The sequence below is a fragment of the Manihot esculenta genome, chromosome 12 (genome assembly GCF_001659605.2).
Source record: "Manihot esculenta cultivar AM560-2 chromosome 12, M.esculenta_v8, whole genome shotgun sequence".
Classification (NCBI taxonomy): domain Eukaryota; kingdom Viridiplantae; phylum Streptophyta; class Magnoliopsida; order Malpighiales; family Euphorbiaceae; genus Manihot; species Manihot esculenta.
This window is the reverse complement of record NC_035172.2, coordinates 3,872,629-3,887,029: the sequence shown is the minus strand read 5'-3', so window position 1 is coordinate 3,887,029 and position 14,401 is coordinate 3,872,629. Positions and strand designations below refer to the sequence as shown.

The 14,401-nt window shown below is 37.6% G+C and overlaps 1 protein-coding gene, 3 non-coding genes and 1 pseudogene across 4 annotated transcripts; 4 read left to right on the top strand and 1 right to left on the bottom strand.

Annotated features, from left to right (window-relative positions):
* The first annotated feature begins 131 nt into the window (after positions 1-131).
* On the top strand, positions 132-216 carry TRNAM-CAU. The gene is given in 2 exon segments: positions 132-169; positions 181-216. It is a non-coding gene; the product is annotated as a tRNA-Met (tRNA).
* Positions 217-461: 245 nt separating this feature from the next.
* TRNAM-CAU lies at positions 462-546 on the top strand. The gene is given in 2 exon segments: positions 462-499; positions 511-546. It is a non-coding gene; the product is annotated as a tRNA-Met (tRNA).
* A 254-nt stretch (positions 547-800) lies between these two features.
* On the top strand, positions 801-885 carry TRNAM-CAU. The gene is given in 2 exon segments: positions 801-838; positions 850-885. It is a non-coding gene; the product is annotated as a tRNA-Met (tRNA).
* Positions 886-2,471: 1,586 nt separating this feature from the next.
* On the top strand, positions 2,472-11,352 carry LOC110628404 (annotated as a pseudogene).
* A 96-nt stretch (positions 11,353-11,448) lies between these two features.
* LOC110627368 (uncharacterized protein At4g13200, chloroplastic) lies at positions 11,449-13,224 on the bottom strand. Its single transcript, XM_021773653.2, has 3 exons — positions 12,744-13,224; positions 12,485-12,639; positions 11,449-12,000 (listed from the first exon to the last, which is right to left on the bottom strand). The coding sequence occupies exons 1-3, from the start codon at positions 12,970-12,972 to the stop codon at positions 11,749-11,751; spliced, it is 636 nt and encodes a 211-aa protein (XP_021629345.2). The 5' UTR covers positions 12,973-13,224; the 3' UTR covers positions 11,449-11,748.
* Between the last annotated feature and the right edge of the window lie 1,177 nt (positions 13,225-14,401).

Here is a 14,401-nt window from a genome sequence, read left to right as displayed (position 1 = left end):
TTTTGAAGTTTTTTCCCCTTTTTCTGTCGGAGAAAACGAGGATTTGAAGTTGCTTAAACATACGCTTCAATTCTTAAAATCTTATATAATTTAATCGATTTGATATTTTATATTATGATTTCAGCCATCACGGGGTGGTGGCGCAGTTGGCTAGCGCGTAGGTCTCATAGCTTCTGAGTTATCCTGAGGTCGAGAGTTCGAGCCTCTCTCACCCCATTTTCAACTTTTTTCTCCCCTTGCTTGGCTTCGACCCAGCCCCAGTCGGGTTTCAGCATTCTCACCTTGGCTCTCCATATGCCACACGCCACTGTACTCAAACCTGTCCCCTCCAAAAACCCTAGAAATTAATCCAAACTACTCCTCTCCTTCATCTGTACTTCCCCTCCATCTCTAGCATTCTCTCAATTGAATATCTCCTTTTCTTATCTTCTGTTTTTCCAATTGCAGGTTTCTCTAGTCACGGGGTGGTGGCGCAGTTGGCTAGCGCGTAGGTCTCATAGCTTCTGAGTTATCCTGAGGTCGAGAGTTCGAGCCTCTCTCACCCCATTTTTATTTTTTCCCCCCTTTGCTTGGCTTCGACCCAGCCCCAGTCGGGTTTCAGCATTCTCACCTTGGCTCTCCATATGCCACACGCCACTGTACTCAAACCTGTCCCCTCCAAAAACCCTAGAAATTAATCCAAACTACTCCTCTCCTTCACTACTTTCTCTGTTCTTCCCCTCCATCTATCTAGCATTCTCTCAATTCAATATCTCCTTTTATTAACTTCCGTTTTTCCAATTGCAGGTTTCTCTATTCATGGGGTGGTGGCGCAGTTGGCTAGCGCGTAGGTCTCATAGCTTCTGAGTTATCCTGAGGTCGAGAGTTCGAGCCTCTCTCACCCCATTTTTATTTTTTTCCCCCTTTGCTAGGCTTTCGACCCAGCCCCAGTCGGGTTTCAGCTAGGGCTGTAAATGAGCCAAACTATTCGTGAGCTACTCGAGACTCGACTCGATAAAAGCTCGACCGAGTTCGGCTTGTTTTTTAAACGAGCCAAGCTCGAGCTCAATTTTGAGGCTCATCACTTAAACGAGCTGAGCTTGAGCTCCATAGTATTCGGCTCGCGAGCAGGCTCGTTGAGAAGGCTCGCGAGCAGGCTCGTTGAGAAGGCTCGCGAGCAGGCTCGTTGAGAAGGCTCGTGAGTAATATTGTTTAAATAAATTGGTGAACCAATTCGTTAAATAAATTTATGAACAAATTCATATATTATTAAAAAAATAAAAATAACTATAAAGTTATAAAATTTAAACTATTATAAATATTTGAAAATTATAGTATTGAAAATTATAAATAATTAAGATTAATTATTATAATTAATATTCTTTAAAATTAAATTATAAAAATCTTTTGTATATAATTATTATAATAAGATTTCATAAAATTAATGTATAATCACAAATAATTAATATTAATTATTATAATAAGTATTCTTTAAAATTATAGTACTACATGATAAATTGAGTTGTAAAAATTATATACATTTTAAAATTAAAGTATAATTATAAAAAAAATTTTGTATATAATTAAGCATACAATATAAAAGATGATAATAATTATCAAAGTATATTAATAATAATTAATTAAGGTTATATGGATGTTGAAGTTGAAATTCAAGTTAACTAATTGAACAAGCATGAAGATGATTATGAAAATAATTAAATTATATTAGCTTGTTTCAACTGTTGGAAGTTGGAATCAACTTTATTCGTTTGATATTAAACTTTGTGTGTAATCTAATTTTATTATGTTGTTGAATTTATATTTATTTGTGTTATTTTAGTTATAAATTGTGTTACGTAATTTTTTTTATGTACACTCTCTTTTTTTTATATTATTTAAATTAATGATGATTAAAAACTGATTAAAGTGTAATTATTAATTCGTGCTCGAGCCTGAACTTGAGCTCAAACTAAACTTTTTAATTTTAAGCTCGGTCTCGAGCTTTTTTAATGAGTTTCTTAATCGAGTTTTTCGAGTTCGAGCTCGAGTTTTATTAACGAGTTTCTTAATCGAGCTTTTCGAGCTCGAGCTCGAATTAGGCTCGTTATTAAATCGAACGAGTCTTTCACGAGTCGAGCTCGATTATAATATTTAATTCTCGAGCCGAGCTCGAATCAAATATTAGAGCTCGAGTCGAGCTCGAGCTCGGCTCGGCTCCATTACACCCCTAGTTTCAGCATTCTCACCTTGGCTCTCCATATGCCACACGCCACTATACTCAAACCTGTCCCCTCCAAAAACCCTAGAAATTAATCCAAACTAATCCTCTCCTTCACTACTTTCTCTGTTCTTCCCCTCCATCTATCTAGCATTCTCTCAATTCAATATCTCCTTTTCTTAACACCCGTTTCTCCAATTGCAGGTTTCTCTATTGTATATTTAGTTTGGTGCGTTTGTAATCTGTTTTGTGTTTTCTCACCCCATTATGATGATGGGTAGAGAGTAAGAGTAAGAGAATTCCATTGAGGCAGAAGTATAAGGTTTTAAGGAAGGTCAGGCAGCATCACAAAAAGAAGGCCAAGGAGGCGAAGAAGCTTGGATTGAATAAAAATCGTAAGCTCGAGAAGGATCCTGGTATTGCTAATGACTGGCCTTCCAAGGAACAGGAGCTCAAGGCTCTTGAAGCCCGCTGGACTCGTGTTCTTGAGTAATTGGAGGAAAAAAACTCTGCTCGCAATGAAAGGGTATTGACTCACTTTGCTTAATTTTTGGTATTGCTGTTACTGCATTTAAGAATTGATTTTGTTGCAGTGGTGGTTTATTCTTATAGATTCTATATCTCAGGTAGATTGAATTGTGTTACTAGTGGAGCATTTTTAGTCGTATAATTTAAATATCCCTTTCCCTTTCTTTTAGTCCTATAGTTTTGCCAAATGCGATCCATGCATGATCACAATTGAGTAATAGCCTTAGTTTCAAGGGAGGTAGATGGATTCAAAAAATGCAAAAGTGTTATTTTTCACGGTAGATAGATCATTTTGCATTTTCTAGGTGATTTTTCTTTTTTTGTCAACTTCCTGCTGTATGGATGCAAATATTTGCTCTTGCTGTCCTTATCTTTGGTCTCGCAATGGTAATGGATCTCCATGCACTTTTCCAGGATAAAAAGAGGAAATTGGGATTGCTCGAGGATGAGGGTATCTCTAATTTTGCTGATGTAGCTTCAGCAAAAAATCAAAATTTTGAAGCGCAAAATAGCAATGATGATTTTGGTGGAATTTCCAGAACCCGAGGTATTGCTGGTATTTATTGGTAGATTTGTTCTCTGTGAAAAGTATTTGAGTGTGTATATGCATTTCATCCTAATATATACTTGCATGTTTTCTTTTTCGTGCAGATAATGCAGATCGGACATTCTATAAGGAATTGGTTAAAGTCATTGAAGTATCAGATGTCATATTGGAAGTCCTTGACGCTCGAGATCCCCTTGTATCCGTTGTATTGTATTAGGTCCCAGTCAAAGCCAAGAAAAGAACAGAAATAGAATAAAAAGTTTCTTATAATTTTTTTCATTTCCTCAATGCTGCAGATACAAGTAATAAATAGAAAGGAGAAACAACCACTAAGTCCTATTCTCTTGGCCACAACTCGGCACTAAGAGATATTATTGTATGATTTTCTGCCAACCATTTGACTAGGAAAATAAATAAAATAAATAAATAAAATAAATAATATCAGCACTAATCCAAATACTTTCTATTTTTGAAAATGACTCTACTGGTACGTCGTAGTGGCCTATCAGTACCTTCCCCTTCAGAATGAACCTTGTCCTCAAGGTTCAAGTGTGGAAAACGGGCGGACAAATCAGCTGTAACTTCCCAAGTGGCATCTTCTTTCGGCAAATGCGTCCATTGGACCAAGCTTTCTTCAGTGAAGCGATTACCAAGTCGCACCCATCTCGTATCCAAAATTGCAGCAGGCTCAAAAACAAAGTACCTATCATCAGTAAGCTGTGGAATATCTGAAGAAATTGGAGCAGCATCGCCTACATATTTTTTTAGTAGTGAGACATGAAAAACTGGGTGAACTCTGGATTCAACTCTGGATTCTGCAGGCAACTGTAAGCGATAAGCCAATTTTCCAATCTTTTCTTCGACCAGATACGGTCCATAAAAACGACAAGCCAACTTCTGAAAGGCACATTTTAAAACAGATTGTTGCCTATAAGGCTGTAACTTAAGATAAACAAAGTCTCCAGGAAAGAACTCCACATCCCTGCGTTTTTTGTCTGCAACATGTTTCATTTGATGAACAGACCGAGAAAGATGGATTTTCAGATCACGCAGAATTGCATCCCGGGTAGCCAAGTTACGATCAACTTCGTTAACCAAAGAAGAACCAGGTTCATAACGAGGAATCGTTGGTGGATCCCTGCCATAAAGAGCTAAAAAGGGTGTCATTCCAATAGAGCTATGGAAGGACGTATTGTACCAAAATTCTGCCCATGGTAAATACGAACACCACTTTCGCGGTTGTTGGCTTGCAAAGCAACGAAGATACTGTTCCAGACACCTGTTTGTGACTTCGGATTGGCCATCCGTTTGAGGGTGATAGGAAGAGCTCATATTAAGTTTAGTACCAGAAAGCTTGAAGAACTCCCGCCAAAAATGACTCATGAAAATCGGATCACGGTCACTAACAATTGACCTTGGTAAGCCATGGTATTTAACAACTCCAGTAACAAATAGTGCAGCAACCACTTTAGCAGAATAAGGATGTGCTAAAGGCAGAAAGTGAGCATACTTACTCAACCTATCAATGACAACAAGAATTGAATCTTTACCCGTTGAAACTGGAAGGCCATCAATAAAATCCATTGCTATATCGTCCCAAACTTGGTGAGGAATGGATAGCGGCTGGAGAAGACCAGCAGGAGAAGTAGTTGCCGATTTATTTTTTTGGCAAACAGTACAAGCAGCAACATATTTCTTAATCTGAAGTTGCATAGAGGGCCAATAGAATTGCTGGGCAATTCTTTTAAAAGTGCGAAGGACTCCAGAGTGGCCACCACAGGGTGAGTCATGAAATTCCTGCAAAAGCTGAATAGGCAAATCAGTGTTAGGAGGAATTACCACCCGATTCTTATAAAACAGCAAGTCGTTCTTCCAAGAGTAAGGCTTTTCCGGATTAGCAGATGCAAGCTGGCCAATTTTAATCATATACGGATCTGAAGAGAGAGTAGCTTTAATACGATCCCACAGAGAAGATTGCGGCAAAAACAGAGAATTGAGACTAGGACTGCCAGAGACGCGTGATAACGCATCTGCAACATGATTTTCTTTGCCTGGTTTGTACACAATCTCGTAATCATAACCCAGGAGTTTTGAAACCCAATTCTGCTGCTCTGGGGTAACAATCCGTTGTTCGACCAAATATTTGAGACTTCTTTGGTCTGTTTGAATAATGAATTTGCGGCCCAGGATGTAGGGGCGCCAGGTACGGATTGCCTGTAAAATGGCCAGCATCTCCTTAGCATAAGTTGACCAAGATTGTTTGGAAGAGCCCAGGGCGTGACTCATGAACGCGATGGGTTGATCATTCTGAGATAGGACCACACCAATACCCGTATTTGAAGCATCAGTAGTAATAATAAAAGGCTCATTAAAATTAGGTACAGCTAGTATAGGTGTTGTTGTCATTGCATTTTTTAAGGCTATAAAAGCAGCCTCTGCCTCTGCAGACCAGAAAAAATGACCCTTCTTTAACAAGGTGGTCAAGGGCTGAGCCAATATTCCATAATTTCGAACAAACTTTCTGTAGTATCCAGTGAGTCCCAGAAACCCACGCAATTCTGTGACAGAAGATGGAGAAGGCCAGTCAAGAATTGCGTTGATTTTGGATTGATCCACCTGTATACCCGCGCCGGAAACAACATGCCCCAAATACTCTATTTGCCGTTGTCCAAAGGCACATTTGCTGAGCTTGATAAAAAATCTGTGTTGCCGCAATAATTCAAAGGCCAATTGAACATGCTCAAGATGAGACTCCCATGTAGGACTGTATATGAGAACATCATCGAAGAAGACAAGCATAAACTTCCGCAAGTAGGGGCGAAATACAGTATTCATAAGTGCCTGTAAGGTGGAGGGCGCATTGCAAAGCCCAAAGGGCATCACCAAGTACTCGTAATGTCCATTGTGAGTGCGGAATGTCGTTTTATGAATATCAGGAGGGTGTACCCTGACTTGGTGGAATCCTGCAATAAAATCAAGTTTAGTAAAATATATAGCACCATGGAGCTCATCCAGCATATCTTCGACAGTCGGAATCGGGAATCGATCTCTGACAGTAACTTGATTCAGAGCTCGATAATCTGTGCAGAACCTCCAAGAGCCATCTTTCTTTTTTACTAATAAAACAGGAGATGAGAAAGGACTAGTACTGGGTCGAATCAGTCCCTTTGTCAACATGTCATGGAACTGTTTCTCAATTTCATCCTTCTGAAAGTGGGCATATCGGTAAGGGCGAACATTTACTAGATCAGCACCTTCTTGGAGATTAATGTGATGGTCAATATCCCGCTGTGGGGGAAGCTGGCTGGGTTTCTGATATACATCTGAAAATTTAGTTAATAAGTGCAGCATATCAGGATGGAGATCCGTAGGAAGAGTGATAGTGGGCGATTCAAGGTAAAGAGCAAAGACTGCAGAGTTATGACGCAATTCCTTGGAGATGGCTTTCAAGGAGAGCGATTCAATTTGCTGTGTTTGAATCCCCTGCAGGTGGCGTTGTTTTCCTTCCCAGAAGAAGTCCATCGTCAATAACTTCCAGTTGCAGGCCACTGTACCCAACTGTTGTAACCACTGTATTCCCAAAACAACATCGAGACCCATTATAGGAAGAAAATAAAATGTGGCAGTGAATGGTATACCTTGGAGAGAGAACGGAATATCCTTGAACTTGCCAGTACACCGCAAAGGGCTACCATTAGCTACTTTGACATTGAACGGTGTTGTAGGTATGGTCGGCAGCTTGAGCAATCCGGCGATTCTCTCATTGACGAAGTTATGAGTTGATCCACTGTCAATGAGAACAATTAATTCGACCGAATTAATTTGGATCACAACCCTTATAGTATTTGCTGAAGACCACCCTGTTAAGGCATGTAAGGAAATCTCCACTTCTGTATCATCTTCGTCCTCCAATTCACAACCGCCATCCAAAAGTAGTAACTGAGGTTTGGTGCATCTGTGTCCTGGCGTAAATTTGTCATCACAATTAAAACACAACCCTTGAGCTCTTCGTTTTTGCATCTCATCCCAGGTCAGACGTTTAACTGGAGTTGTCTGTTTAATTTTGGTTGGAGAAAAAGAACTCGATTGGAGAGATGGGCGAATTGCTTTTCTATTACGCAGCAATTGCTCATCCTTCATTCGAGCCAAACTTATGGCGTCTTTCAAAGTCTTGGGTTTAAACATCCGAATCCCCTCTGCAATCTCAGTTTTTAGACCTCCCATGAAAGTTCCAACCAATGCCTTTTGAGTCCATCCCTTCACTCGATTTCCCAGGCGTTCAAACTCCCTCTGATAATCACGCAGATCACCTATTTGACGGATTTTGGAAAGTGATTCATCAAAATCCTCACTGTCTATAGGCCCAAAACGCGCCCACAATTCTTCGGAGAAGACTTCCCACGAAACAACCTTTCCTGCCTCTGTATGTGTTCGTCGGAGCCACTGCCACCACTCGTTTGCTTCACCACGGAGGTGGTAAGAGGCTAAAGAAACTTTTTCGGTCTCTGGAGTTCCCTGGTATTCGAAGAACTGATCTACTCTGGTAAACCACTCAGTCGGATCGTCCCCTGTGTACTTGGGGAATTCCAATTTTGCGAGCTTAGCCGAAAATAGCGGTCTCCCTCCATCTTTAGAGACTTCAGGAGTAGCACGTATTTGACTAACTCGATCATTCGCGGCACTGGATTCTTCCTTATTAGATAAGGAGTTTTCTGATAACTTTGAAATTGCTGCTTTAATAAATTGCAAGTCTTCGCCAATCCCTTTCTCCATTCGTGACAGATTGTCTTGGAGTTGGCCAAGCCCCGCTTCAAGGTTTTCGATCCTTTCCTTATTAGTAGCCATTGAAAGAAGGAAAGAAAGGAAAAAATAAATACGGCTCTGATACCAATATTAGGTCCCAGTCAAAGCCAAGAAAAGAACAGAAATAGAATAAGAAGTTTCTGATAATTTTTTTTCATTTCCTCAGTGCTGCAGATACAAGTAATAAATAGAAAGGAGAAACAACCACTAAGTCCTATTCTCTTGGCCACAACTCGGCACTAAGAGATATTATTCCATGATTTTCTGCCAACCATTTGACTAGGAAAATAAATAAAACAAATAAATAAAATAAATAATATCAGCACTAATCCAAATACTTTCTATTTTTGATAATGACTCTGCTGGTAGGTCGTAGTGGCCTATCATATTGATATAGAAAAGATGGTGATGAAATCAGGTCATGATAAGCGTCTAGTTTTACTTCTAAATAAAATAGGTAATCTCTCTTTCTCTGTCACTTTATCTTATCCGTTCAACAATTTCATTTTGTTTTTTTAAAGGGTGCGCTGGTGGGGGGGGCTTGTACTTAGATGTATCAAGTGCAAGTTTACAACGTGGCAGATATAAATTGAGAATTTTGTAGCTAACTGTGCAAAGGCAGGCGCAGATTTATAAATAGGAGATGTTCTGCGAGTATCTGGTTTATATTTTGTTGAGCACAATCCGTATTTCTAACTTCTGTAAGGCGTGCTTTCTGATTTTATTATAGATCTTATCCCTCGAGAAGCTGTTGAAAAATGGCTCAAGTATCTTAGAGAAGAGTTACCTGCAGTTGCCTTCAAGTGTAATACCCAAGAACAGAGGTCAAACTTGGGTGGAAATTTTCCTCAAAAACAGCAAAGACTAGCAATGTGCTGCAAAAAAGTGATTGTCTTGGAGCTGAAACTCTGATTAAATTGCTGGAAAAATACTCAAGAAGTCATGATGTACCTTGAGCTTCACCCCACCCCCCCCCCCCCCACCCGAACCCCAAAAAAAAAAAAAAAAACTCCCTTTCTTGAGCTATTCTGTTTCTTTCTATTTGCAAGGGAATTTGAAGGTTGAAATCTAAGTTTATAACTTTTTCTTATTGATTGTTTTCTCTTATCTACCGGATTTTCCTCTTTTTTGGCATTATTATGTGTAAAGACGGGCTTCCGTATAAATATATTACTCCAACACTTCATAATTTTTGTCCACCTTGCTTTTTCACACGTACTAAGCAATATAATTTCTTTTATTAATTTTTCAATTATATTCATCTTAAACACATTTAATTTTATTAAATACTTATGGATGTTTTAAGAGGTTTCTTGCAAATAATATAAAATTAAATAGGGTTATAATAGATAATTGATATGTTACTATAGTCTAAAAAAGAAAAGTGTGCAATAATTTTGGGATAACTAAAAAAGGAAATATGCATAAAAATAACGGGACAGAGGGAGTCTATTTTTTAACATACCCTAGTTTACTTCAGATTAAAAGGTCTATTACAGTTGGTGTAATTGGCCTGCCTAATGTTGGCAAGAGTAGTCTAATTAACAGCTTGAAGAGATCTCATGTTGTAAATGTTGGTGCTGCACCTGGGCTAACAAGATCAATGCAAGAAGTTCAGCTAGACAAGAATGTTTAACTGCTAGATTGTCCTGGTGTTGTAATGCTCAAATCAGGGGAGAGTGATGCATCTATAGCTCTTCGTAATTGCAAAAGGATTGAAAAGCTAGATGATCCAATTGGCCCTGACCATTTTTATTTTTTGTTTTTTGTTTTCTCTCTTTTATTTTAGACCCATTGACCTGCTTTGGGGCCTTTATTTTTCCTGACATTTATTTCCTCAGATATTTGTCTAGTTTTATTATGCAAAACAAGTTCTTCCACTTTTTTATGATCATCATCCTCATTATTATTGTTAAACTGGAAGATATTTTTATTCTTGCTTTCTTGCTGACATCCTTCTTTTGTGCTGACTTGTTCGAAGAAGATATGAATTGTGCATGTTCGCAATGTTAAATTTGGTGTTCTATACCACTTGGATAGCTTAACTGATGCTCACTGTGTTTCTTTTACAAAACAGTAAAGGAAATTCTCAAGCTCTGCCCAGCCAGACTATTGATGGCCCTATACAAGATACCAAGCTTTGAATCAGTTGATGACTTTCGGCAAAAGGTGGCTAGTGTTAGGGGTAGGCTCAAAAAGGGTGGAGTTGTGGATGTTGAAGCTGCTACTAGAGTTGTCCTGCATGACTGGAATTAGGGTGTGCTTACTCGGAACTTTGATTCTTAAGTATAGACATAAGCATGATGTCAATGATAATTTATAAAAGAAAACTTCAATTCTGATTTAAAGGACATTACTTGTGATGTTTTTCACGTAAAATCCCATATTACACTATGCCTCCAACTAGGAATCAAGACAAACATTCTGAGGCTAAGATTGTTTCAGAGCTTGGGAAGGAATTTAATGTTGATGAAGTTTACAGTGGTGAATCCTCGTTCATTGGAAGTCTCAAGTCAGTTAATGACTTCCATCCTGTTGAAGTTCCTCCTAGTTGCCCTATCAATTTCGATGAAACTATGCTAGAGGTTTGTGATCTCTCTTACTGTTAAGTATGCACATGGGAGATAATCCTCTCATCAATATCAAGGTCTCTGATTGATACACAAGTCGGAAGTTCTTCTGGAAAATCCCTGGCTTCCCTTTTTTTTTTACCCTGTTGTAAAAGATATTAGTTCTCCAATAACCTAATTTAGCATTCTTTTGTTCAGTTTATTTCTTTTAAAATCTTTATTTTCTTTGTAATTATTCATTTTTCACTGATCAGGAAGATGTGGAAACCCATCCACCAACTCAAGGTGATAAAATTTCAGAAGATACAAATGATGATGGTGAAGACCAGCATATGGGTTCTGAAGAAGAGGATGCAAACAAGAACAAGTCAAAAACAACAACTAGCAGACAAAACGAGAAGCTATATGCAGTAGAAGGTATGCTCAACATGAAAATAAAACGAGCAGAGAAGAAAAGGAGAAAAAAAGCAGCTTAAGTGGATGCAATGGATGATGACTATGACTTTAAGGTGGACTTCATCAAGAAAAAGGATTCTGCAATTGATGTGGAAGAAGAAAGAGGGAAAAAAGATTATGATAATTAAATTATTGGCAAGGTGCCAATGTCTGGTGTTGAGTTTGATGATGAATGATGCACCTTCATATTAGCAGAGTGAGTTACTGTTTTGTTCTTGGAGTTTTACAGTAATTATTTTTAGTGCCCAACAGACTCATCCAAATATGAATGCTTGGTTAAGTAAATTTTGTTAGGAAGAAGCAGAGCTATTCATTTTTATCAGCATTGCTCGCTGATGGCTCGGCAGTTGCCGTTAGAATATAAATTTCATAAATTTGAAGAATATCTTGAGTTTGTCAAATGTCTATTTCCAGAAACGATTCGTCAACATTGAAAATTTGACAAAATAACAAAATACCAACTCCACCAGGTATTCATTTCTCACCTCCTATTGTATGTTATTTTGTAGACCACCTGAAAGCCATCACAATTAATAAGATATTATCATCCAACGAGCAACCTTTTTGCTTAGATTGAAGTAACAGCCTCCAACTTTCACATGCCATAATATTTATGTATAGGATATGCAGGGTATGAAGATGCAAATTCAGCCCCCAGAAGCAGGGCCCTCTGCAGCAGGATCTCGACCCCTCTCAGCAGTTGGGACAACAGTTGAATTTGGTGAGGGTGGATTTGCAGGAGTGACACTATTAATGCTTGAAGATGAAGTCTTTGAGTTCATGCCATTTGTAGCTGATTTTGGATCAACTCTAGTAGCATTTGAAACTAGTCCTTGTGCCTCTATGGCCTCACGTGCTGCATTTTCCTTGGCTCTTCTGGCCCTCTCCAACACATCAACCTGCACAAGGCCAATGGACTAAGAATATACAGCTAACAGAGTAACGCACAATAAACCCTCAAACATCAGCTTAAAGCGATGGATCCTGTCTTGATTTGCAGTAATTTACTTATATCTTATCTGTTATTATACATATGAATACAAAAGCTAACATGCATAACCCTTGATGAAGGAATAGATTCCATCTGGTGTGTAGAAAATAGAATCTTTGTAGTTCACAGCACTGATGAAAGAATCAATTTTACACAAACCAAACCTTTGTTGCAAGAACCCCCAAAACAAAGGTTTCCAAGTAAAAAAAAAAAAAAAAAAGACTTCCAAGACTGTTGTTAGAACTTAAAATTTTGAAATGACACGTTTCAAACAGTTTCAAGCTTAGATCTTTCCTAAATTTGGACGTAACCTAGAGGAACACCATCAAATATGTTGTAAAAATAATACAACCTTCCCTTAAAAAAATTTTAAAAAATTTCTAATAAGCTACCTGGAAGTCCTGTATTTGCCTCTGTTGCTCAGCTTGCAGCCTTCCCACTATATTCAAAAAATCCCCAACTGTAGACTCAATACGCTCACTAAGCGCTTCTGCTAGAGCCTTTCCAACGAAAAATGCATCCAGAACATTCCTGCTCTCATTATCACCTGCAGAATTTAAATCAGAAATGAAGCCAAATCAACCAGAAAACGATTTAAAATTCTCAGCATCACTACTACGCATGAGAAGATAAGGGAGGCGACAATTGTACCGGAACCAGGTCCGCCGGGTCTGGTGCTGCTATTGCATCGAACGCTGATTCCATGAGGGGTTCTCGTCGGAGTCCAAAATCGAAGACCCAATTGTTTCTTGAGATTCGTATCTGGTAAAGACGAGAGTCTGGGATTAACTGAGCAAAATCCACGAGTAAAACTGGTAGAATGGTTCTTGGATTGAAGAGAAGAGAAGCTGAAAGATGGGGAAACTGAAACCCTACTCATGGTGGAACCGTACTTTGTTTGTCTTACTGGGTTGTCTCTATTAGAGTTGTGTGTGTCGACATCGATTATATCGCTTAAGAAACTGTTCCTCTGATGGCTGAAGCTGTACTTGGGACTCCACTCCGGAGTCGGGATTCGGGACACAGGTGTTAGATGGGCTTGGTTATATCCGATTACCGCCTTATTCGGGTTTGGGTGTGACCCGATATCTTTAATGGATCTTGAATTTGAGCTCCTCTGGGCTTGTTTTCTTTCTGATTGCTGAGGATGGATTAGCTGTCAGAATCGGACCAGCTGGGCTGAGGGAAATATCTCCGAGTCCGATATTTTTGCCATTGGATCAACCGAGTACTTGAGGCCATGAACCATAGTACGATGTTGTCATTTTGTCTCAAATTGAATTAATTAAAATTTAAATTTAAATATTTTAAAATTAAATTGATTTAAATCGAATTATGAGAAAAATCAATCTAAATTAAATAGATTTATTTCAATTTAATTAATTAGTTTAATTTTTCTAATAAATTTTTTATGTTTTTATATTTTCAATTTAATTGAAATATTTTAAATTTTAATTAAAGTCTAATTATTTATATTATAAAATAATTAATCTTTAATTTTATATTAATAATTAATCTTTAATTTTATTTTTGTTAAAATTAAATCGCACTGAAATTATTAAATTTTATAAAAGTTAAAATTAAATCAAACTAAAATTATAAAATAAAAAATTAATTCAATTCAATAAATTATTTTAATTTTTATAATAATTAAATTTGAAGTCAATTGTAATGTTTAATATTAATTATTTATGATAAAATCTGATGATCAGCAAGTAAAATTTTATAAGAATGAAAATAGATTTATTTCAATAAGATCCCGATGAAAATGAATAAATTTAATAACTGTTTTTTTTTTACTTATAATTTTATTAAAATAATCAGGTAAAAATTAAATTAAAAACTTTTCGACCTGAAAGCGATTTCACAGCCAATAAACTGAAACCCATTTATTTATTTATTTTCATTGGACTGTTGTGACAGATAAAATTGGTACGATTATTTAGATATGACAAGCTGACAGCCACTCCTAGGGCACTTGTACTCCCACTCTGTCGAATTCGTAATCCTAAGCCCATCAACCGCAGGCATTGCATTAACGGTCCACCTCCGTTAGATATGACATCTCAACGAACTAATCCAACTGCTAATTATTTTCTTTTTTTTAATATATTTTATTACATGTAATTAATCTATTCTTATTAGGAGACCTACGATTCAAAGCTGGGACGTGACCCACTTCATCAATGCATATAAAAGTATTCTTCTAACAGTAACCTAGCTTTCACCTTACATTTAAACCAGTTGTACTTTCAGCTTTTAGTCTGTTGGATTGAAGATATGTCACTCGATCTGAAAATTTTGAATTT